A 27,093-nucleotide genomic window follows, 5' to 3' on the forward strand; every position below is an offset into this window, starting at 1 on the left:
AGAACGTATCACAATAGATTTCCTATTTAAGACATTTACTAAAATTCAAACTATTAATAGAGTTAATGTAATACAGCTATAAAACCACATAGAAACAACGCTACTAACAAGCCACTCCTATGGAAATCGTAGTTGTAGCCATCCATTACTTTCAGAGCACCTAAAAGCTAAACCTTCTATATAAGCACGGTCAAAAAATCCTTGGCTTCAGGCCCATCTCCATTACTAGCCCGTGTGCTTGTTGCCCACACGTTTTGCAGAGGAGGGGGAAGCACCGGCTGCAAACCCAACACAGTGTGCAGAAGTGACCCGGCGATGTCAGTACAGATATCAATGCGCTCAGTCTCCTTACTCTCATTATGCAGCAGTCTCATTAAAAGGCACTTGCTGCACAAAGGGACTAGTTAAAGTGGTCCAAAAGTGCCATAGAGACAGACCTCAGATACCACTGTAGCTTTAGAATCAAAGACATTTTACTATGGATATTGCCAAACCCTGTTAGAGCAAATGTATGCGTATCAGGGGCTAAGTATATTTTAAGTTGGAAAACCTCAGAGAATTATTCCCTTCTCCCCGTGCAAGCACTGTCTCTAGTTACCAGAAGCCTACCAGGCAGTAGCAGGAGACAACTTGCATCACCTCGACGGGCAAACTGGATAGCTGTACCCACCAAAACGCAGACATGTTTCACCAACACCCAGCACAATATCCCCTTGCTGTAAGCACATAAGCATTCTGTATTAAACTGCTAGCATCATCTGTTGGTGTAACTTCAAAACTGCAAGCAATTATTTTTAAGTAAACATACAGACAGCTAGGAAAAGAACTGCAATTATCTGGTGCAAACAGCAGAGTTTTTGAATTACCTATGGATCTAGAACATGCACTATTTAAAAGGGAAAACAGGACCACTTCGTATTAAAAACATTCTAATACGTAAGTTGAATTTGTACCCTATTGTCATTTAAAAACTGCCATTTTTGTACTCCAAGCAATTGCATCAGAGGCACCATCAACACTAACCGGTGTTCACACCAGTGCCAAAATACCAGCAGCATAACAGAGAAAGAGATGCAGCATTTACACTTCAGGGTGGGTTTTGGGGGTTTTGTTATTATTGGGTTTTTTTTAAATACTTCATATAAATCCAAAGCATTAAACAATTCCACTCAAAAGATTAAAAGCAATTTCAGCAAGACTAGGAAACCTACATGGAAAATAATATCCTCACCCGTTTATTGTTGATTTTACCACTTGGTAACGCGGTTGTGTTCTGAACTCAGTGTGAATACAATCGAAGTTTTGCAGGAAATCACACACCTGTATTTTTCACACGTATCAAACATATTTATAGTTTAAAATTTGTGTGCCTTGACTTGCTCCTCTTAATGTCTCTTCAGGGATGTCCATTGTCACGGATCCGATAGAGTCCAACTCAGTCTCTCAGGTCAGGTGACAAATTCAAAAGGTGTAGATCTCTCAAAGACGGTCTTCTCTGTAGTGCATTGTGCTAGTGCATTCAACCAGTGTGTCAGGATTCAACCACATAAGCTTGGGTTTGTTGTTTGTTTGTTTGTTTTTTTAACTACACAATACAGAAATATAATTTTACATGTAGCTTCGCATGCCTTATGGCTGCTTGCCCTACTATAGGACAGTGCAATAAATACAAATATATGCACACTAGAAAAGATTTAACTGCCATGATCTACGTCTTGTTTATGAGTACAAATTTACCTAGTCAACAATATGACAAATTTAGCAGAAAAAGTGGTGATGGCAGTAATATTCTACTACAAAAACAAGGCTAGAAGCAAAGTGTTCTCAAGCTACAGAAAACTTGCTACCTCCTAATATATGATGTAGGGCCCAGTTCTGCCAAGGGCAGAGTTGTGATCAGTAGATTGCATCAGAACATGCTTTTCCCCCATTTAACAATGAATACTTCTACAATTTATTTGGTTTTGATAACTGTTTATAAATAGCACACTATAATGACTATTAAACTACACAGCCACATGACATTTATAGCCTAATCCTGAATACAAAGTTCAAAGAACATGACTACAAAGGCCAGACAGCAAATGTCATTGACTAAAAGCATTTCCACTTCAGAATTTATTGAATGTTCTCTTACACAAACACTTGATCGTGAAACCAAAGGAACAGGATTTCCTATTCCCTCTCTGCTCCAGTAGTAATTTAGCCACACACCACCCTTATAAATTAGTGATGGATTTCAACAGGTAGCCCCTTGGGGCTATATATTTTATATACTTTATATATATGCACATTTACTTTGAATTCTAGGTAAAAGTTGAAAAAATGAAAGAAAAACTCAGAATATATCACAGCTTTTTCAGCAAAAAAAATACAAATTAGTTTTTATAACCACTATTCAATTTATCAAACTTTTTTTTTTCCCCCGAAGTATTTACCTTTAATTATGTACACATTACAGGGAATAAAACTTTTTCCACAAACATTCTCTAAGGTGACAGTTATCAATAGAATGATAGATTAATAGCAGGAAGAATATTAAACAAATGGGGGCGATCAATTTCTGCTTTTAAAAAGTAAAAAGTCACCATATAATTAAGTACAAAAACCTGCATTGAATGACAACTGCTGGTGTAGTAACTTGATCAGATATGGAGACCAAGAGTATAGTAAAGCCCTATGGTAATAATAATTCTGTAGCATTTCCACTTTTTATGTATATACTAAATGTTGGCAAAGTTTCTGTAGCATTAGCTTATACAAACACAGGAGTCCTCAGTCTGCTGCATAAGATGGAACAAGTGTATTTCAATTCTCCCGAAATGCACCCGAAATCCAGAGTGTCACAAACTGCATAATGAAACTTTTCTTCAGAAAAATATCTGTTTGGCATCCCCAGGGCTCTGTTCCATCGGACAATAGGGGCATTTTAATCTGGGGACAAAGACAACACATTAGAATTGCGGCAATGCGCAACCACTGAGCATTAAGCTTCTTCATCCATTACAAAGGTATCGAGTTTGCAGGGATAATCCTTCCCCTTTTTTCCCTTGTAGCATGAAACAAGCGTACTCTTAAGGCATTACACTTTACTTGGCTCCATTAAAAGCCACCTTTAGCTGAGAGAGACCTTATCACCAGTTGTCTTCTAATTATATTCTTTCTCATCTTTCATTCACACACCCCTGAATTATTAAATACCAAGAAATTACTCTTTGTGATTAATCTATTATTTCTGCTTCTGGATTAGTTTGTTGCATTTTAGTAGTTTTACATAGGTTGAGAGCTTTCACTTTGACTTCCTCGGCATCCAGTGTGTTTTACTCTCTGGTTCCCAAAATACTGTGATTCTACAGCCCACTTAGATCAGCTCCTGCAGGCTATGGCTAAATAGGTCAGCCTGGCCTCCCTGCTGAGCTCTCCCCTGATACAATTCCACCTGCTTACAATATTTCTTCTAGCATTGATCCATTTTTCCCCATCTCTAAGTCTGGGCCTTTCACACTCCCTGAGTTAACATTGTCAGAGCTGTGCTGTCACTGAAGCTGATCAATGAAAGCATCAGGAACGAATGACTGGGGACAGGAATATTGTAGCAGCAAGTTTACTGGCTTAAAATGGCTGAAGTCGCCCACAAAAGCATACCTTTAGCCTCTTCTACCAGGGCAACGAACGCAAACATCACTTGACATTTTCATTCGTAGCATCACTTATTTTCACACTGGATTTCACAAAACAACTTAGGGCTCTAAATTAAGCTGACAGCCTCCACGGAAGCGGTATAAATTCAATCCAAATTACCACTGGTTCTTCCTCAAGGAAATCTGTATAGCTCGCTCCCTCCCATTTCCTCCTTCCCAAAAGCCTGTAGGCACCCCACTGATATCTAAGAAGGAGTATTTCCACAGTGATAATTCAACTACCTGCTCAATTATGAAGCCATATTCCCCAGAGATTTAATTTTATTTTTTAAAGGGATGTTTCACGCATTACTAACCCTGCTCCCAACGAAAAACTGTGTGTGTAAAAGCCTCCATTTTGAATTTAAGACAACACAACAGTACTTACAACTTGGAAAATTACTCTGCTCATTGCATTCCTTCACGTAATCTCACTTTCTACAACATCAGAGGGTTTATTATGCTTTTCTCCAGTGCATCAACCTGGCTTATCTGGCTTCTAAGTCATTCTCTAAGATTAACAAGCTTCCACCAATTATGTAATTAGGGACTCAGTTTTCCTGAAACACAGTATTCTAGTCTTCAAGATTTGTCCTCATCTATATGTTGCTTGAAATAAAGGAATGGTACTTACTTGCTGCCATTAAACATTTTATTCAATGCATCTCTTGATATAATATGACCACAGACTAATTTCATAGGTGGATTATTATCTGTTGTTTGCTGACGAAGAATGGGGCAGGCAAATATTGAATGATACCAGCACTTTTTACCAAGGTCCACTTCAATCTGTGAAAGAAATTAACGTAACAATTTGTCACGAGAAACTACATTTCCAGACAATTATCCCCTTCGGTCATGGCTCTTAACGGATTTCACAATTCAGCTGTGAAGGCAGCAAAATCCATTGTGTGGACGCCTGACAATTTCCTTGTCAAAATTACTTAATTGTGATCTTAAAATGATGACTTATGTTGCTTCTCCCCATCCTCAACAAAGCAGAGTATTCTGCCAAGGGACAAGTGCATATTTTAGTGCTAATCTATGCCCTGGCAGGAAAACTGAGCTGATGACCCAACAAGACTTTCTGTATTTCCTAGCCAGTGATTTCCAAAGTGGTTTAGATGATGTATCTCATTTAAGGGGAGGGGGGGAATAAAAAGAAAAACCCTTGGATTGATTATGTTAATGTTCTACAGCTTCTTGAAAGACTCTCCCAACACCTACATGTCATGTCAATAATGAAGTTCATCATAATCATTTATTTTCAGTACCAAAACAGAAGACACTGGTACAGCACAACTCTTGCCATTTGGACCATATGATTTCAGAAAGGGTCATCTCACAGACAAGAACAGGTCCATGACTTCAGGAATGACTGAGAACTGCAAAAAATCACAGCTTCTGTACCTGAAGCTCCTAGATCTGACCAGTCCTCAGTTCTGACAGGCTTAACCTTCAACAAAAAACGACAATATAACCTTTTCACTCTACTTAACCTCTGTCTTTACGTGATGAAAATAAGGCTTCCCATCCCCATACCACCTTAGCAGTACACGCTAGAAAACCTTAAGTTTAGAATATGCAAAGAGGCATATGAATACTATTAACTGATCTGCATCTGATAGAAATCTTTTTCCAAATGTTCCCTCGCTAATCATCCCTGTCGGGACAGCAGGGCATGAATCTGTCACACTTGGAGGTTACACTCTCAAGTGTTACAGAAAACGTAGCTGGGAGAGACTCAACACACGTACTCGCACTATAAATGAATCTCTTACAGCTACAATCAGAGGCTAACTCAGTTCGTGCCCAGTTTGCACAAAACAGGTTTTTGTTCCAGATCAGGAGCAGGCCACTGGAGAGCTGCACACACCTGGTAAGAGCTATAAAGGGAAACTGGGGTTTCATAACAACTGAACTTCATCTTAACCAATATAAATGAGTTGTGCTGGAAGCATAATGCACTGGATCCTAATTCAGTTCCTGTGTCCCCAGATGTAGCACTAATTCTTTCAACTCCTATCTGCCTGATAAGGAGTGCAAAGCAACTCATGGACAGAGCTGAAGCACAGCTAGAGGAAGTTAATGTTTCTCAGTGGGATGCATTTCCTTTCCAGTTATATAGAAACATCTCATACGTTCAGTGTAAGGCTAAGTGGAAGGTAAGAGCATCTGTTTTGTTAAGGTTGTTTGATCAAAGACCTTTTAAATGTGAAAGGGAATAACAAGTAAAGGGGGGAGCAACAAACAAAACTGAAAGATACAAACCTGACAGACAAACATAATGGAGACAATAACAAGAAACAACCTTGTCAGTCACACTAATTGACAGGTCATCAAGAAACTGCAACCAAAACTGGACTTTGCAATGGGTAAGAATGCACACCTGAGGGTCTTGTAGGAGAGGGGGTCAGTAGAACCATACAAGCTGCAGGAGCAACGTGCAGGGGAGGGGGATTGGGGAGGAATGGCCAGAAGGGCGTATAAAATGGGCCAGAAGGGCCATGACAGTATTTGAGGGTCCATGAACATGCATTTGCTTGTGAAATCTAGAGTGGTGCATGTGGGCTTTCACCAGTGAATTTCAATCTTTGCCAGCCAAAGGGGAGGAAGGGATCTTGGCTGTCTATACTTATGTTTTATTCAAGTCCTGTATGTGGGTGCCATCGAAGGCAGCGCCTCGTCTGTGGCAGCCTGTGTAGCTGGTCCTATCAAGTGTCCTTTGTGCGTGTGCGTGGGTGGGTGTCTGCAATTCATGCTCAGCTTTGCTGCTGGCTGAACCTACAAAACAGGAAACCAGCAGCCACATCCAGCGGCCTGGGGCGAGACCCCGAGGTCTCTCTACGGCAAGAAGTCCCAAGCCCAGGAGCTGCTGGAGGTGGCGGCAGTGTGTAACATCCCTCAACATTCAGTACAAAAGAAATCTGAAAACAGCATTCACCATTAGAAACCTGCCCTGGGATAGCTCAGCATCAACTCACCGGTAGTTCATCCTTCTGGTTCCAAACACCTGTGCACTGCCTCTGTTCAATAACTGCCTTGATATTAATTAGAGCTGGTAATGCTACACAACCTGCTGAAAAACTGCAGAGGAAGGAAATGTTAACACAAGATGCCTGTTAGGAAACCAGCATTTTTCATATTTCTACCTTAAAGGTTAACTGGGACACAGTACTGCTTCATTCAGTTCTTGTCTGTCCTTCTAAGCTCCCTTCAAGCACAACAAGCAAGTTTTGGGGCAGGTTATCGGTTACCCTGCATCTTAGGCTAGGGCCTTCATGTACTGCATTCTGGACTGAAAACAACCATTAATCCCTGCTCTGAGTCTTATAATGAACTGATTTTCTGTATCACCTACTTTGATTTTGAGCTGTACAGGAGGAAGACATCATGTTAGCTTATATAGGTAGTTGCTCTCTTAACTATGGAAGAGTATATGCAGCCTAAGAGTTTCCGTGTAACCCACACATACACGCAACCCATAATGCTTTAATTACATGTAATTACCATGTAAAGAAAAATGTCTTTCCACCCTCACCTTAAATCAAGAAAACAAATGTTGAAAAAACATAGGAAGGCAACTGAAGGAAGGAAACCACAGCCTGTAAGAAGAATGGAAGTATAAAACTGAACAAAGTCAGTGTCCCAACAGTTCAGCCTGCTCTGGGAGTTACCCATTACCAGAACTTACCACATTATTTTGAAATGTTTCACTATGTTACAAAAGAAAGTATGACAATGCGTTTCCACAAATTAACAGATGTTTTGATGGATTTAAGTCCAATGACAGTACTATAGGCCCGGAAATCAGCAGCAATAGAAATAGGATTTGACCTTAGTATCAGCCTGCTCTGTTTTCTTTGGCAGATGATTTTACTATTTAGAATCATAGAATTGTTTTGGTTGCAAAATACCTTTAAGATCATCAAGTCCAACCGTTAACCCAGCACTGCCAAGTCCACCACTAAACCATGTCCCTCAGCACCACATCTGCTCGTCTTTTAAATACCTCCAGGGATGGTGACTCCACCACTGCCCTGGGCAGCCTGTTCCAGTGCTTGATAACCCTTTCCGTGAAGAAATTTTTCCTGATATCCAATCTAAATCTCCCCTGGCACAACTTGAGGCTGTTTCCTCTCATCTTATCACTTGTTACTTAGGGGAAGACACTGACACCCACCTCACTACAACCTCCTTTCAGGTAGATGTAGACAGCAATAAGGTCTCCCCTGAGCCTCCTTTCCTCCAGAGTAAACAACCCCAGTTCCCTCAGCAGCTCCTCATAACACTTGTTCTCCAGACCCTTCACCAGCTTCGTTGCCCTCCTCTGGACTCGCTCCAGCACCTCGATGTCTTCCTTGTAGTGAGGGGCCCAAAACTGAACACAGTATTTGACATGCGGCAAGTTTTATTGTTTACAGAAGTCATGATCTTCCTCTCCGCTCTGCCCCTCCAGATACTTGTTTTTATGTTTCTGCAGCAACACTATGGCTAGTTTACTTGGGAGGGATGTGCCTAAAACCTATGGATCTCTTGCCTAAGCTAAAAAAATAAAACAAAACAAAAACCCCAACATATCTGTTGTATTTTGTGACAGAGGTGCAAACAGGAGAAGCAGAAGGCTTGACAATTTTAAGAGCTCTAAACTAAGCACAGAAGTCTAGTAATAGTAACATGCAAACAGTAAAAATAAAAAAGCCAAAAAAAAACAAAAGAAGAGGTAGTGAAGCTTCTGCTAAGTACCAAATCTAGCCCAGAAAGAGACATATAATTTCTTTTCTATTTAACGTCTGAAATGAAAACGAGAACATCAGGCGAGTATATTGGGGGAACTGACATCCAAAGGCTAAGCATCAGCTAATCTGTTTTATCTTCAGAGAAGCTAGAAGGAGATCAGGTTGGTTTTTCTTCACATTTCCAACAGCCTCCTACAGATTTGCATTTTGTCAGATTAGCTACTGAGCTTGAAAGTGCCTCTCTTCTTTGTCAATGTGGTCCAGCAAACAATTTGGAAATTTTAGCAGCTGAAATTGCAAAATAACTCTTAAGCATTCTTCTAAGGAGAAGACACGTAAAGTAACGTGGATTAAAAATCAAGATGATCAAATGCTGACATAATCATGGCCAGAGTTTTGTGGGTTTTTGCAGTTGAACAGCAGGGATGGTTTTCACACATTTGCTGTGGGAATAACTGGCTGATCACCATCCTCATCTTTCACACTGATATCTGAACTACGGAAGCCAAATTCCATCCACAAATGCTGCTTCTTGAGCTGCGAAGGTGCAGGGTAAAGCACAGCACACTGGAACCTCTGACTTCTAATCTTTGCAAATCTTGTTAAAGCTAATTGTAACCATACTCTTTATTTAATACCAGCTAGGTGAGACCACTTCTCAAAAGCCGTTTCTTTTGTCCTCAACAACAAACAGAAACCTAAAACATTATGTACCTGGTCTTAAAAGCAAATGAAACCCAGCATACCTAACACTGAGAGGTGACTCAACTGAGAGCCCCAGAAGAGCACAGGCATCTCTTGTGAAGATGTCACAGATGTCTGCCCACTGGTTTGCATCTAATAGATGAACGTACGGAGAGTTCTCTATACCTTGCCGCAGATATACCAGGCTGCCCATCAACACCTGAATGTCTGCAAAAGACCAGGAACAGTTAAGTCACTTTATACTACAAATGAAAGCCAGCGTCTACAGTTTCAGCTTTTACATGGAAAACAGGCAGATAAACCATGTCAATAATACACATTCTCACCTCTACAAAATACAACTACAGCCATCACAGAACAGACACCTACAGCTACGAGAGCTCCAGGCCACTACGGATAGACTGGGGAGATCTCTTGCCCCTCTACAAGCACCAGCATGCTGCCTATTAATTTGCTTAAATCAGGTTTACTTTTTTGTAATCTGACACACACAGTACCCTAAAAAAACAGGTTTTTCTGGATTTAGTTTAAGATGGTTCACTTAATTCACATCTTCTCCATTTTTCAAAAGTTTCATTTCTCTTTGTATTACTCCACACAGCAAAAAATAGCAATGACCATTCCAAGAATGTTTCTGTGCATTTTTAACACCTTATCCTGGCAGCAGGCCTATTCTAGATGTAATCTAAGTACTAAAGAGTCAAAAACCTTAAGTTTAAGTTAATGTGCAGACATATTAAAATATAATTTTGTGTCCTCTTTAAAAGAAAAAAGGAGTTAATTCAAATTGTAAGGATTCAGGTTATACATGTTAAATACAAAAATAAGAAGGCTCTAACAAAATGAAAATAATGGAGTAAAACACATTTAGAACACTATTTATATTTTATTACAAGATGCCACATCCAAGTGGTTTAAATCCCCTTAATGTGACTGAAAACTTACCTTTCTGATGATTTAGGGCAAACGGCTGGAAGTTTTTCGCGTACTGAAGTGCTTCTCTTTGATTTGCTGTTCCACCCATCAATAAACTAATGAAATATAATCTGTGCAGTTTAAATTCCAACGAACTGTTCTGTGCCATAAGCATTTCTCTGTTGGATACCGCCCACCTAGAAGAAACGAGGAGGTACAATGGGACACGACACAAGAATAATTGTCAGCCTACACCGTATGAAATTATGACAATTATCAACCACCTATTTCAAGGAGAATATGATTGTTCCCTGAACTTCTACGAGTACACAGAGCACAGAAAATGGCAAGTAATGGAGCTACACAGGGCACACAACACACGAATGATGGTACTTCTGAAGCTATTGTACAGTTAATCTCTGCAACATTCTCACTGGCTGGAAGGCAAGACTGAATTAGACACAATATAAGGCAGAAATAGCTAGAATCTGCTGTATTTGGATTAACACCACTCTGAATCTTAACAATTACAGATAGTCTTCAGCTGCATGTTCAAGAAGTTTGACCAAGCCTTTCAAGAACGTATTTTCCAACTTCCTCATTCACCAATGATTTTCTCTAAGCCCCTATGTTTACACGCACGTGTACATTGCCCTGGAGAGGGGAAGCGTGTCTATGGGGGCCCCAAATATAGACATTGTCAAGACATTACAACAGGGGATAGTGGGAAGGGAAATCAGTTTAAATATCATACTTTACCCTGCTTAAACTTTGCTTTCTGCGTTATTTTCAACTTGGACAATAAACATATTTCTCATTTTCTGGGTCTCATTCACCATGACAACACTAATGTTTGGCTCCCAAATAACATGGAAGAATCCTTAAACACACACCAAGTAAATTGAACTGGAATTTTCAAAGCAGTTCATAGAAAGTTATTTTATTATTTAGATTTTATCCATCCCTTTCTTGGTATTTTGTGTTTTGGTTTTTTTTTTCTCCTTCATTCAATTTAGTCAGGCCTAAATCAATCCGATCTTTCTCTTAAGAACTTCAAGTTTCAATGTTCTTCAGTACATCTGTTTCTCATTAGTGTTAATTAGTTATACTATGTTCACTGTGGGGGCCCCATTAAGCAAAGAGCTTTTCACTTTTCAGCAAAGAAGTGAGGTAGTCTCTGTTCCTTATAAAGAAGGGTTATGTGAGGCTTCTGTTCTTTTCAAGCAATACTAGAATAAGAAAATTAAGCATTCTTACAGTACTGGTAAAGCTTTCAATGCAAGTTAGCCTTCTGCATTAAGATGTAACGTTAATGAGCAAGTACCTACTTTCAATTTGTTGTGGTGAAAGTGTCAGGAGTCTGAGTTTACTAGCAAGGCTTTGTAATGACATCAGTAATCTTTCAGTAGGAAACAGTGAAAAACGTAGCCTTTGAACTAAGGATAAGCTCCACTGTCCCTCATTTCAAGCAGTTTCACATAAGCAGCCTCAGAAGACCATCAACACTGATCTCCACCAAGAGGGTGGCTAACCACGGGTTGTTTGGGTTTGTGGGTTGTTTGTTTTTTGTTTGTTTGTTTTATGATCAGTGTCCTTGGTTTATACCAGGTATAGTGGCAATAAAGTTCAACTAAGAAAACAAGAGCCTGAAGTTAACAACCATAGACCAATAAGCAGCTGAAAGACAAAAAACTATTATCAATAAACAGTTAAGACTAGTATCATCCACAGTCCCATTAATGAGACATTAATCTGCATCGCATCAAAAGGGATGCATCAAAAGAGCCTCCATCCTCTCCCTGCCAATATTTGCAACCACATGACACAGTACTTCATCTTGCTGAGACTGAGTCTATTTTTCCAAATTAGCTTTTAGGCAGGCTTTCCATTTTTAGCTCTTTGAGTGGCAGCACAGATTTGTATCAGAAGAAAGCAGCCACAGAAGCCAGGCCTGAGGTGTTTGGTCTAGGACGTGCTGTTCCTATTTCTAATGGAAAGACAAAAAAAAACAAGTGAGGTTTAAAACATTCAACACACACACTCTCTACCACTGTCCAAAATCATTAGTAATCACAACACCTGTCTTCCTACCTCCTCTCAAAACGATACCTTCAGGGTATTTTCACTTCTGAGACTCAAATCCATCTCCATTTCTTAAAGTTTACAGTATACTACTCAAACCACAGGTACACAGAGCTCTCTTCTAGCTCCCACATGGAATTTAGTTAAAATGAATTTCACAAAGTCTAGCAAAGATTAAATTAAGTTTAAACCATACCTCAAAGGTCCCAGCAAATACCAGGACCTGTCCACCTTGCTGCTTTACAGACATAAGAGAAGACAGTATCTCTTCCCCAGGAGACTGCAGTCAAAAGCTCTGAAGCTGCAAGTCATTCCCACCAGACCTGAACACAGAGACCCACCTGGGCTCAGAAGGGCCAGAATCCACCCAGAAAGAACCTATGGATTTCCCTGCCCCGTCACCAAATTACAATGAGAAAAGTCACTGGAAATTAATGGGATCCTGCAGAGGTACAGAGGTTACACAGCTTAGGGCGCAGGGCCACACTGGGCATTTACAAAGTCAAGTTGCACACCCCACAAAAAAAGAAAAATCTTACAGCCAGTTGTACTAAAGTTAATTCTGAAGTGTAGTATTTATAAGTGTTGGAATTGGTATTAGTAAGAAAATCTGAAAGACACTACAACCAGGGTCTTTCTTTTGGTCAAAATAGATACGAAACACTAACTTCTCACTGTCACCACAGCAGGGCTTTGAAAGTCCATTTGAAAAGGCATTAATCTGACAACTCCCTTTCGATGGCAGTGACCAGGAGCCACCCGTGTTTGCTTCGTTTCCAACACTGAGTTAAGCCCAGCTCCAACTGCAGAGCACCGGCAGAGCCAGAGAGACTGGTTATTGTTTTCATCCCAACCTTTCGCAATTTTGCATGGGTAAACCCTGCTATACTCCCCTTCCTGGTTCATGATACTGTAATTAAATTTTCCTTGTGTAACACTTGCTTTCTGCTTCAACACCACTGTCAGTAGAGTAGCCCTAGAACAGGCCAGTTTGGGACTGCTTTTAGGCACCCCTGAAGATGTATTTACTGCTGCCAATTTTAGCCATTTATTAGCTTTTTGCCCAAAGAGCACAATGACAGTCCCTCCAAGCTCCTCTCACAGATAGACCATCCCTCCAGGAGTGGTTTCTAACCCTCCTCTTGAGTGCCCACACCTGCTGGAAAATAATATGGGAAATACCTTCACTAGCATCAACAGTTCTGCAGAATGACCAGGCATTTAAGACATCAGTTACCTCCTAAACTGTATAGTTTTGTCTTATTTTGATCATCCTCACTAACAACCATGTTTTTTACATAAGCATCACTATAAATAAGGACCCTCTGTGCCCAGCCGCAGGCAAAGAGAAGCAGATAGCTTTTGCACTGCAGAGTTTAAACAGAATAAACATTATAAACAGAAATGAGACAGGGTGGGGGAGGGAGACCAGCATACAAACTGTGCTGACAATACACCCTATTCTCTGTCCATTCAGCTGTCTTGGGAATAAGAGTTCCTTTGAAGAAGGACTATGCCTTCCCTTTTGTTTGAAAAATAATTTAACACATCACAGCAACTACGAGATATGACTAAGTAGCAACGAGTAAGGCAGAAGGCTGAGCTAACTGGAGCTAAAACGAATTTACTGACTTCAAGTGGATGGCTGTAACAGCAAGTTACTGTTCCGCAGAGAGAGTCCTTCGCAACAGCTACGTTAGCGTTTGAACTACAAGAAATCCATAGTGCAGCTGACAGTAAATCCTGTTTCAGTTGTAACACGAGGCATTTCAGTGTTGCTTTCCTTCAACTGGCCAATTCAATAGTAATAAACCACCTGAGCTTTCCACCTCTGTAACTATATTCAAAGACCAACTATGTAGGTCAAACTTCGCATGACCCAGAGGCACAATCCAGGATTTAGTTTATGAACATCACGGTCTGAATATCAGAGTATCCCCACACTTAGTTTAGATGCCAATGATCTCTGAATTGACACACCCACGTTGGAACATGTTAAAGGGAAGAGAAAAAAGTTCATTGATATGAAAATGTATTTAACTGAATAATGCAAGAAAAGTATTTTAAATGTATGAATTATGCTCTGGAATTAAGCAGAAATTTTGAATTGGCTTCATTTCGTTTTTTCTACTTTTAAACGGTCACTTCAAAGCTTTTTTTTTTTTTTTTTTACTTAGAGACCAACCTAAGCTTACCAAAACTCTCACAGCCTAAAAAAAAAAAAATATCCAAAAAAAACCCCCAGAAACATAGGCTGAGGGTTTGTTTGGTGTTTTCTTGTTTTTTAAAAAAAAGCTGTTCTGAAATGGTACAGCACAGTTACTTATCCACTACTGGAAATCAAAACAGTAGCCCATGAGACATTTCATCACATTTCCCTCTTCCCTGTCACTTTTAGCACCAGCTTACATGTCTAATGGTTGTAAAGTCTACTAAGACCAAGAAAATATCCTGGTCCAAGGCTGACTGATAGACCTCAGATATTCCCACGCTTTGTTTTCATCTGAGCGTTCAGCGTTATCCAGACTTCTGCGAACAGAATCGTTGTGTTCAGAAGAAATCTCCCTAACAGATCCTACTGTCAGCCCAGGCTGCCAACTCACGTACCGCAAAGATGTTTCCTGCCAAGGAAAGGGACACATCTCTCACCCAGTGTTAATCAGCACCTACCTGGCAGCAGCAGCCTGCAAAGTACACACCTATCCTTTCACTCCCTGTTCCCACCCTGTGGTCCTTATCTGGAAAGGGAGAGTGACTTGAGGAAAAGCAAGATATTTGTTCCCAGGTCAAGTTCTGCTCACCCCAAGGGCTCAGTGAAGCCAAAAAGATTTGGAGATACCCAACACCTTTAATAAGTCCTGGTATCCTTCATAATTGGACCTTTTAAAATAAGGTTCACTAATGATCCACTACAAGGCTAAACACCATCATGACAGACAACTGTTTCTCTAAGTGATGCTTCTTCCCAAAACCTTAAAACAGCATCACAAATGATTCAAGTTAATCTTTAATCTAAGAGCAAGCCCCTTAGTTAAGTACTGCCCACAGTGAGGGACATAGAGGGGACAAAAGGAGAAGGCAGGGGTTCACTCAGTAACTAGACCTCTCAAAGGACAAATGGGGACACATCAAAATATACTAAAGACAATATTTAAATTGGAAAAACTAAGGATTTGTTAAAAGCATTCAGAAAAAAAAAAGGAGAAAAAAACCTGAGCAGACTCACTCTAACGCAGGTCTCAGAACTCTAACTTTTAATGCTTCCAATATTCGATTCAACTCCACAAACGGTTCTTTTTGACTTTGATCTATTGACAGACCAGATTCCTGAAAAAACAAAGGCAGTTTTTAGTTGAAGCATAAGAAAACACGGGATTAGGCTGCTGTTGTTCTGACAGTTTAAATATTCACCTGGAACATTAACATTCAAATAAGGACGCTAACCCAAAGTGTAATTTTCCATGATCAATAACATTGAACATCCACACTTATCGTTACCTGACAAAGCTCCTCGGCTACATCCAACATCCCCTGCCGAAAGAAGTGCTCCACCATCACCTCGTTGAGGATTCGCTGGCTGTCAGCCTGCCAGCACCCATCTATCCCCACGCTGCTGATGTCGGAGTCAAAATTCTGAAACGTACAAATTAACAGTTAATAGGCTGGAACAAATCGCGCCACGTAATTTTTCCTTAATTATGCAGGACACTTATGTCTCCACCTTGATGCTTTCTGCCTATTACTCAGTTGGCCCTCAGTTACCTCCTGTTCAAAGAGAAATATATCCGTCAGCTGCTTCATTATCTCCTACGTACAGGAGAAAAAAATCCTTTGGCTCACTCATTTCAAGTCTGAATATTATCCACGATAAGGAATTACACTGAGAAATTACAAGTCTAGCTAGCAAATTAGAAATCTAGTTAACTAATAAAGGGGTGTCTAGACAACGATGTGTTTTTGAAGGAAGTATCTGCAGAAAAGGCTTTTTCCATATGTGAAAACTGAAAATGCATAGGGAACAGAAAACAAAATCACCTACACTAGAATCAAAATACTGTTATCAATGCATCACTGGCACTACAGCACACCAAATTAGAAGTAAAAGCTTCAACTCAAGAATTTTTGACGTAGCTGGAGGGGTAGACAATGCTGAAAAAGGAAATGTCACTTCTCCTCACCCCCAAACGACAATGAAATTCAAGTCTCTGAAGACCTCAACATCCCAGCAACAGGATGAGCTTTGAAGATCTGAGAGATCTTTTACACATCTAACCCCGATGATCTTACTGCCGTGTATTTTTAGGCCAGTGGCCTACAGACATATTCCAGGAACAACTAAAAATACTGTCATGGTGACTCTTTAGTAACACTTGGCACTGCGCCTCTTGGCAGCAGAAGAGCAACACTTATTCTAACCCAAGATATAAAACAGGATTTTAACTGCTAACATGTTTTATGATTGGGGCAGGCAGATTATGTTGAATAAAAATCCTCACCCATTGCCTAAAAACAAACCTCTTGAAAAACAAAGAGTCTAGAAGTCAGTGCCTTGCTTGCTGCCCGACCTGATGGCCTGTTCACTACAGTTCTGTTCCAAGAAGGAACTTCAGAAATCCGAAGTTTGGTGAAAATGGCAGTGCTTCAGCTACAGCTCTGTGAAAATCACCAGTCCTGCACAGTAAGGAAACACCGACCTAGCACAAACGCACACTCCTGTCAAAGCAGGTAGAGCAAACAACCAAAGTTGGTACGAGCTATCTGTCAACCACGTATTATGGGTTCCCCACCAGCCAGCACAACAACGGAGCGGCAGGTTAGCCGATACCCGACCTGCTGTAAGGTCTGCCAGCGTAAAGCTGCATAACCAGCTTCAGAACAGATCTGAGCAGGCGACGTGGGTTTACGTTAGACGGACACTTTGTATTCCAGGGACATGGCATCGCCGACCTGCAGTAGGAACCCAAAGAGTCATATGTTGTTTTGTCAAAACACATGCCAGGCAACAGACATTTACAGAGCAATGCTGCCAAAAGCGTTCGGGAGCCTACTATTAACCTGTTTCAGCAGTTAAATTAAGTTGGAAGAAGATTCTAAAATTACAAAAAGTAGAGAACATCATCACAGCAGCTTCAGACTTTCAGACCAAGGGGTCACTTTTGCCTCACACACGTCTCTCTTGCACAGTTACGCCTCACCGCTTTTACCTTAGGAGGTATCAAACACCTAACCACAATTCAGATGTCTGCCTCAGAGACTGGGACTGCTGCCTTTGTGGGCTGGCTAGAGAGGACTGGAGTCACATGCAGCGATCAGCTACAGTAAAGACAGACGCATGGTGGCACCTCCCATACAGCGGAGATCAGCCCTTCAGAGGCAGCCTTACCAACAGGGAGCACATCCACCTCTTACACAGCAAGGGGGAAGTGAGAGGGGGCACAGTAGCATAAATCTGTAAAGCTTTTCATTCCTCCTCCCAGTACTCTGCACAGCTCGGCTTCACACCACGTCTTCCTTTTATTCGTCACTTACTAATTTCCTTCACCAGTCACCTCCACATCTCCTTTGATGCTGCTCTGTGTCATCGTGAGAAAGGGGCAGGCTTCTCATCCCTGCACGTGTGGCTTCAAAACCATCACTCCCTTCGGGTCTCTTCGCAACCTTTCAGTAAAACATTACCCTTTGACTAGCAAATTGTCTCTCCCATCTTTCAGAGATGGTGGAGCAAGATGAGCATTTAAATCATTGCCATTGATTCAAGTCTGCCATTTAACAACATTTTTCACTTTGGTGTCTTAACCTGTAAGCTCCTTGTCATGCTGCTTGTCTTTAAGCTTTATCTTGGAAAAACTTCAGCATCTTGAAGACTAAATAATACTGGTCCTATTTGTGCCAACCCAGTGATTCTGATATCACTGTCCAAACACCACCAACAGGTAACATAAAACCATCGACAATGCATTAAGGAAATACCAGAGGCAGTATTAACAACACACAAGCTTGCTTTTGTTACTTAGATTCTGAGGTGGGGATCATCAGTAATCTAAAAATAACTAACTTTAAGCTATTCTTCACAGAATTTCAAGTTCTAGCAAATGTATAAGCCATTAGAGCTGAACCTATGCGTTAAACATCATCACATCCTTCTCATTGCTTGGGGGCAGAGGTGGTAGAGCCACTTACCTCAGTTCCTTCACAAAATCCACATTTTGTTCTGAAACAACAAACCTATGAGCAAATCTTTTCAAAACCCATCATAAATTAGAATTTTTAAATCCCATAAAAGATGGTAACTATGAGTCGTATCAACCCAGATGTGCAGTAGATTCAAGTCACATCATACAACCTGAAGACCTCAATTACCCCCCGCTCCATTCTCCGATCAACTCAGTCTTGACCAGGTTCTTATTTCAATAACTTGTTGTTGTTGTTTTAAATGATTTCTGAGGTCTTTATTATATGTGGGATTCTATAGATCTGTTTCCTCAGGGTCCTGAGGAGCTTCAAGAACTGACTGCACATATTACAGTGACTGTCACATGTCAGAACTAATTACTGCCTGCCTTTGGCTTACATATTTCATAACCATCAGGCATGCATGATATGCTGGTGACTACATATCTCTTGAGTTTTGTTTTCTAAATGCTAACAGTATGCTAACTGAGAGCACGTGGTGTTTAATAAGATTTCAAAAGTTGGAATAAATTCCATAAGTTACAAACTCCAGAAAGGTTATTTTGTGCTTTTCATGTTTTAAGCTTAGAAGAGTGTTAGTTAAAGAAAGGTTTGTTTCTCAGGAATATTAAGAGCCTAACTAGTAAGCCTAGGGCTAAAATGTAGACTATTATGTGCTAAATATACCGATGATAGCATGTAAAGTACATTACTGATAACTGCTGAAATGTGAGAAGGACTTCAAGACACACACACACACACACACACACAAGATGGACCGTTTTAACCAACATACAACCTTCCATGTTATTAGTAACAATATGCTATCAAGAAGGCTGATGATTAAGGGCAGTTTTATTCCTCAGTTTCTCAGTTGAGATCACTTTCTGCATTCCTCCCTGCTTCAGAATTCTGACCCAAAATACAAATAAAATACATTTGTTTACCTTCTCTGTTCAATTTGTTGGTTCATAAGATAAAGCTCAACTTGCCCCATTCTTCACAGCAACATAATTAAATGACGTTCAGTAAAGGTTTTTAGTTTGTTTGTATGCAAGTTTTTACATGAAACATACACTAACTTAGGTAAAAGTTTGCTTTCGCAAAACAGAGATTGGATTAAAGTGTCGGCCCTTTAAAAACAGGCTTAAAATTCATGGGGAAAATGGAAGGAGTTATCATTACTCCACTTACTTTCCTGAATGAAGGCATTTAACCACTACTCAGATTGCTGCTAGAGGGAAAACATTTACTAGCCCCATGAAACATGCTTAGAGATGAATTCAAATCATTCCAGAAGAGTGATTGATTTACAGGGAGACTGATGAGTGAGCTACCTGATAACAACTTGCTGAACAACAGTGACATGATGAGTTCTGGAAGCAGAGCAAATGCTCGTACAATACAGAAAAAACTGGATGCAAACATTTCCTTTCAAAGGAGAAAATGCTCTTTGGAAGAAAGGGTAACCCTTCATGGATCAGAAGCATGTAATTCGTGTCAAACCACTATGAAAAAAGGTCTAGCTCATTAGATGAACTTTCCAGGAACTGCTAACTAAAAAGCAACACACAAAGATTTGGCATTTCAGACTTCCAACGTGGTTCACATTTAATGCCAAATTTGAACTTCATTTTTCAAACGCTGAGGAGCTTCTGTTCTCAGAGTGAACTCTGCAGGCAGACAAATCCAGGTCCCACCCAAGTTCATAAGCAATGATTACACTAACTTAAAAACCAACCGGTCTAAACTTTACATTATAGATACAGCCCTGCCTCAACGTGGGGAAAAGAAATTTAACCTGAAGTTTGCCACGAGAAGGTAATACAGCAAGTTCTTTCAAACTCCAAGCTTGCTAAATAGGAAGTTTGTTGTTTCTACACGTAACAACAGCTGTCATTTGGATGCGTCACATAAAATTGGTACTAATATTAGCATGTTTCCCAATCTCAAATCAGGGAATAAAATAATGAGTTACGTTTATCTGTGCCTGAGCGTATATAGCTAGGAAGACCACAAGCGGTGTTCTAGAGGTGTTAACCCGTCTATAAAATAAAGGAGGAAAAATGCCAGAATGAGGATTTACACGTGACAGAAACAAAACTCAAATCTCATGAATCCAGGCAAGGGCTGTGCTGCTTTAAATTCCAACAAGCATTTAATTCAGGAAGCAGTAGTATTCTGTCCGGAACGTGTCAAGAATCAATTCACTACATCAATTACACTTAATTACTTCTATTGGTTTAAGCTTAAGTATATTATGGGGCAGGAACAGTGGGAGGGCAATTTCAATAGGTTATGGGACACGGATGCCAACAAAGACTTTGCTGGTAGGTTTCAAGCAAATTTGCCAGCAGGGGAGGGAAATCACATTAAGTACGTATGGAAGATTTCCTTCAAACATCACTGTCCAGGGAAGCATTAAATTCCACCTGGATTTAAACATTACACATATTCACCTGACAAACAGGCCAAGACTTCAGGGTACATTTTGAAGTAGTTCCCTTAAGATATTACAATCAGGGAAAACTAATAAAATCCAAAGTTACTTGCACTAAAAAAAAAGTCAAAGTTCACATTTAAGGAGACAGTCCTGATACTCTGAACTTCATGAAAATACATCCTTCACTACGAGCAGGACTGGGGATTCATGTAGTTAATGCTTCTAGTCTTTCAACGTAAATGCCACAGACACTAAGCAAGATTGAAAAGCCAGAGGAATGAACACACTGAATACAGCAAGTCGAGCTCATTTTTGAAGACCTCACTGAAACAGCCCTTCTGACACTCAACAGGCACAGAGCAGATTATTGGTATCCTTTCTACTATTTTACAAAACTACACACTTGAAATTTAAACAATGCTTTTATTTACAGCTATCCTTTTTCAAACAAAAATAGTAGATAAAACAGCAGGACAGAAACAACACTGGAAAAACGATGCACATGACAACTGAAACAGCTATTTGGAGATTAGACTCAAGTCTAAACTTTATTAAGCTTGCAAGTGTTGTTTTCTTTGGCTTCTAAGAAATACCATCACCAATTTCCATTGAATATTCACACCCTCTATATATGACCTAGGGCTGCCCTACCTCAGAGTATTTAAATGAAAAAGGTATAGCCAAACCTGAAAGCTTATTTGTACAAAGTCCACTTGCTGAAGCAGAACAGGAAAGTTTCAAACTTAGGACAAGATCACATAGATTTATTTCAGGCTTCAAGCCAGTAATAAGGATGGAATTTTACTCCAGTTAATTGGTTTAGATACAGCAGCAAGGATTAGAGACAGATACGTCCTTAAGCTTTGGATAACAGTGACGCTTGGAATAAAGCTATCGTACAAAGTTTGAGCTCTCCACGATGGTCAATCATAAATAAGCAAAAAATATAACAATTGCTGCATTATTGGGCAGAATGTCTGTGCATTACGTACTTTGTCTCTTCATCGCACTACTGTTCGATTATGCTTTAACAAATCATCATTACTAACAAAGTTTAAATAAGATTCCCAAAGGATGAATGAGCATTCTGTAATGCTGTGAGTGTCTTTGGCCAGATGAAGAGACTCATTTCCTAGTGTCTTCCTTAGTAAGATTATAAGGTGCCCCTTAAAACAAATGTTTAGACCCTATCAACATAAGCACATTCTGATATGAAACTATCACACACGAATGTCCAAAAAAGCAAGTACAAGACTCCTTGGGTACAGAACTACTTTAGACAAAATAACACACAGATATTCCAATCCCAGTTATTCTTGAACCTGGAATTCATATAAGAACATCTCATATACAAAGACAAATTGCCCTACCTTACTATTTGTTATGGCATAGACACAGGTACTATGAGAAGTTGAACCTACTCTACTCACATAAAGAACACTGCGTGTTATAAAATTAAGCCCTAAGAACCAACAATACACCTGAAATACATACAAAATATCTTTCTTAAAAAATTCTTTGTTTTTATACTGCCTTCTAGAACAAAATGCCACTTTTGAATTATTTGCTACTGACAATTAACTAGAAATGCAGTAGATACATATTAAAAAAAAACAGTATTTCTTATTGAGACAGATACTGAAGCAAACATTTTGCTAAACTGATGTAACACATACTATTACTAAGTCTAGTAATATCTATAGGGCATGTTCTCTTGGAAATTAAGACATCCGAGCTGCCCCAGCAGGGGTACTCTGTATACAGTGAGTTCTGAAAGCAAGTACTGTACACCCCACTGTCTTGCCTCTGCCCCAATCCTACGCTTCTGCAGCTGACAGGAAGATTTAATTAAGATTAATAGTAGTATAAACCCAAATTTTGTAAAGCAGAGTACACATCACAGAATATATGTGGCAATACAATCAAACCACAAAATAAATACCTTATCAATGGCTTTTCCAACTCGGGATACGCTGCTGTGAATGTCTTTATGATCGGAGGCCAGTTTTTGAACTGTATCTTTTATTCTTTTACAACACTGTGTCATAACAAGTGAAATTGTCCCTGACAAGTCTCCATCTTGATCTAGACAAAATAGAGGAAAATTACTAACTTTGTTAGAAACAAATGATAACATTAAATCTTTCAATATGCAACAACATATAAAGACAAGAAATGGTACTAAAAAGAAAGAAATGCAATCTAGAGAGTATTTGCAAAGCAAGATCAGTTTAAATGAAGGAAGATGCACAGGACACGGCTCACCCGTGGAATCAGGAATCCAGTCGGGTGCACAATAACACTGAACAAGTGCAACAGTTTAAAAAATTAATGTAAAGTTCTCATGTGTCTCAGTCACAGTAGATCAATTAACACATCTCAAAGAAACACCCCAATCCACAACCTCACAGGATACAAAAGGAAGCTACTGAACCTACTACAGGATCAGTTTTCTTTCAGACAGTTCCCTGAAGGTATGTCAGAACGTCATGTTTAACCTCAACAAGGTGCAAGCAAAATTTGGATTAACGAGGGCCCAATTCATTCCTGCCCCGCAAGCTGCCCACTTATATCAGACTCTGTTTGTGTTTGAGCTGTAGGAAACTTCTGCTTCCTGACTTGTGGAAACAGATCAGCCAACGAGTCCCAAATTCTCCTCGATGGACGAGAAAGAGCCCGTAAAGGATCTGACTGTGAACATCAGATCCACTCTTTCTTGTTACAAGATTTTCTTGATTTCAAAATACAAAGAGGATCTCTTTTCCAGTCTTACCTCTGAAGGTCTCTCCTTCCTCACAGTTCATTCTACATGAAGAATTTTTCCTTTAGGGACAGAGACTTACCAGCCTTCAACTGCACAGGAAGGCTGATTTCAGTGGGAGCGCAGCCCAGAAATACTTCCCTGACATTCAGGATCCAAACCCTTCATGTGAAAAAATAAAATCCCCAAAATATCTCTTTAGAAGAAAGATTTAAAAAGCAACCACGTTTTTGATGAAGTTTGTTCCCTTCTCATTTTGTATTTTAACAGGCCTTTGGTTTCAGCAGCACGTTAGAGTCCACGTTAGAGGCTCTGTATTTCTCCCTAGTGAATGAGTGAGGAGTAACAGGATCAAAACAGACTCTTCAGTGCACGTTCACTAACTTGACTCTATGCATCCTGAATTAAAAGCAAAAATTTCACTCAACTATTAAATAAAGTTCATCTCCTAAAATTATTTCAAGAATAATCATTATTTCTCGGTTGCTATTTAATTTTTATGATAGACATTTAAAATCACATGAAGGATCTTAAATAACTGGCTCGTGACTGTTGCCAAGACAAAATGATCAGTCAGAGATTACGCAATAACCAAATGGAAATACTCATTCCCCAACAAACGGAGAGGTTAAAATACACTCTCTTAAGAGCCCTTTTTTTGGCAAGAAAAGCCATCAAGCTAAAACCCAAACAACTTACATGCGTAACTGTTTTTACCCCAAGCAAATAAGTGAATTACTGTCCCTTAACACTCACTGCAGCAGAAACCAACTACAGTAAAGCAATGAAAACGTCTACACAGGAAAAGCCATCAGAGCCGTAAGAGAAAAGATTTCCCCCTGCACCCATCTCTTTCAGCATTAATTAAACTATGAGCTACTCCTAATAAATCAGCAGAAAGAAGCCTGCAGACCGTCCTCCCAGTAATTCAGTGTTTAGAACACTACAGACCAACAGCTTCTCTCTGTATTGCGTACGTGCAGTCACAATTTAAAAAAAAAAACAACACATTAGTGAGCAGACACTAGGCACAGAATAGAGTCCAAAGCCAAGTTTACTCAGCCAGACACATTTATACCATCCAAGAATACGCAATCCTGCCTTGGCTGCTCCAGGTGGTGAGATATATTAGGGGAAGAGTGATGAAAAACAAACTTTGTCTTCCCATTCACGGGCCTTAGCACTGTACTTCGGCTTTAATATGAAAACAGCTCAAGAAATTTTAAGAGACTGCATGAGCGGGGAAAAGAAAATCAGTTTAGAGGCTGAAGCAGCTTCTAAGAGTTTCTTTTTCTCCACCCACTTCCTTTTTACATCCACTGCCTATTTAAGGTCTTTTCATACATCTTTGCTCTCAGATCTTGTCCTACAGAATTAATTCTTTCTTCATCAGTCAGGGTTTTCTTTCTCTTTTTTCCTTTTAAATTACATACGCAAGCATGTATCTGCAGTTCGGACCCCTGAATTACAGAGCTCCACATTAAGATGTCTGGCTGCTTCCACTTCCATCAATTTTCAAAAATGCTCAGGATACAGTTCATAAAAGCTGCAAATACCTGTTCTTATTAGAAAGTTATAAATAACATGTTAAAGAAAAAATAAGAATTCTGCCACTTATGAAGCCCTCTTATCCTCAGATGCCAAAATTTAACAGAGTCCCCAGATCTTTGTGGGTGCACTAATAACATATTGGCTTCATTCTAGAGTACTTACTAGAAGAAAGCTCAGTTTGGGATGTACTCTGCTGAGACAGCACCACTGCTTATTTGGTAAGTGCTGAAAACATGTCCAGGGCCTTCACAGGACAGTCCCAAAAACTCTTAATCCAAGTCTGGATGGAAAACCCAGTGAGGACCCTGAAGGAACTGCACACTGGAACCTTTTAATTTTATTATGACGAGAGTAAAATCTCTGGACCTGCAACAGGATTCTTACAGACAAATCTTTACAGGCCCCCAGAGTCCTATGAAGATCAATACAAAGGTCACGCCACGCAGCTTTCCAGGCAAGGTCAGCATCTCAGTTTGTGAAGACGCGCATTTTATCGACTGTCCTTAATGCACAAGCCCAAACTGTTTCGAACAGCACAAACTACATTTATTGAAACAGAGTTCAAAACAATGCCCAAAAGACTGAAAGTTATTTTATCCCAAACAAATGCCTTGGAATTGGAGTTCCATGTTTGCTCTCTATGGAAATTGCAGTGTACACACAGCAGCTCTAATACGCTCGTGTTTATGTTCCTGGGATCATACGCACTCATAAGTGAGCTTTGCACCGTATTTGTACAAGACTACAGCAAACACATTTTTCTCTGAACCAAACAAAAGCAGATCCCGCAAAACAGTGAAATAGCACAGTTTGCTCTCCAAGGTGGGCTCAGGAGCCTCCAAGTTCCCATTTTTAATCCCTGAGCCATCACTCACTTCCTGCATGGCCTTGGGTAAATCACTTCAGCTGTCTCACCATCCCCTCCCACTCCATCAATAAACACTGCATTACCTCCAGCTCAGGGATTTCGCAAGGTTTAAATGTCTCATGTTTACAGCGCGCTTTGGCCATCCAGCCCGCCTGCGCCAGCGCTCAACATCAGCTGCAAAATACGGACAAGACTTTGGAGGCCGTGTTTACTTCCTGCTAAAGAGTGGCTTTACCCTAAACACTTCCAAATCTCACCACATCAAAAGAAAACAACTTAGTGACTGAGGAAGAAAAAAAAAAAAAAGAAGAGAAATAAGAGGGGAAAAAAGAAAACAGGGCAGCCCCGCTGTTTCCTTCCCCCCCACGCCCCACTGTAACTCAACACGAAGGTGCAGGAGGTACGGACACGCTGATCAGGGCCACGCCGTACCTGCTGCTGAGGAACAAACTCGCCTCTTCAGCAGCACACAGAAGGCAGGCGAGGCCCGGGAGGGCCGATACCTGTTCCTACTTTTAACTTTTCCCTGTCAGAAACGCGCACAAAGCTCCGACTCCAGGGGGGTGAGGGGAGGAGACCTCCAGGTCATCTCCCCCTCAGCAGAGAGACCTTCCCCGGGGCCGGCCATAAGCGGGGCAGAAACCCCCCGGGAGCGGGGAGCGCTGTTCAGCCCCGAGGCTGGAGGAAGGTCTCCCCGGATGGGTCCCCCAGCCCACAAAGGCCCAAAGTTTTGGGCCTTCTCACCCCGGAGCAAGGAGCCGGGCCCCGTCTCCCGGGGGAAAGGGTAGGGGAGGGATCTCCACGTACTCTCGGTCTGGAGGATCTCCCGGCGCAGCCCGCCCGCGTACTGGATGAGCTCTTCCAGGCTGCGCTCGCAGAGCTGCCCGTAGCCCGAGAACTTCTGCAGCACCTTCTCCAGCTCCCGCTCCACCGTCACGCACTGGTCCATAGCGGCCGGCACCGGGCCGCGCTGCTGCTGCTGCTGCTCCTCGTCCTCCTCTTCTTCCTCCTCCGCCGCCGGGCCCCCCTCTCCGCCCGGGCCCCCCTGCCTGGCCGCCCCACCCTCGCCGCCCTCCGCCAGCACCGTCCCGCCGGCGCGGCCCAGCCCGGCCCGACCCGGCGCGCCGCTCGCTCCCAACTTCCCCGTCTCCTCAGGCTGCGGCACTTGTGCACAGGCA

General features: G+C 40.9%; 1 protein-coding gene across 1 annotated transcript; it reads right to left on the reverse strand.

Annotated features, from left to right (window-relative positions):
- Window positions 1-1,208: 1,208 nt before the first annotated feature.
- Window positions 1,209-27,093, reverse strand: RMND5A (required for meiotic nuclear division 5 homolog A). Its single transcript, XM_068403147.1, has 9 exons — window positions 26,723-27,093; window positions 22,678-22,820; window positions 15,620-15,754; window positions 15,348-15,448; window positions 10,070-10,236; window positions 9,166-9,331; window positions 6,665-6,767; window positions 4,315-4,469; window positions 1,209-2,934 (listed from the first exon to the last, which is right to left on the reverse strand). The coding sequence occupies exons 1-9, from the start codon at window positions 26,862-26,864 to the stop codon at window positions 2,871-2,873; spliced, it is 1,176 nt and encodes a 391-aa protein (XP_068259248.1). The 5' UTR covers window positions 26,865-27,093; the 3' UTR covers window positions 1,209-2,870.

This window comes from Nyctibius grandis, chromosome 6 (assembly GCF_013368605.1).
Source record: "Nyctibius grandis isolate bNycGra1 chromosome 6, bNycGra1.pri, whole genome shotgun sequence".
NCBI classification, from domain to species: domain Eukaryota; kingdom Metazoa; phylum Chordata; class Aves; order Nyctibiiformes; family Nyctibiidae; genus Nyctibius; species Nyctibius grandis.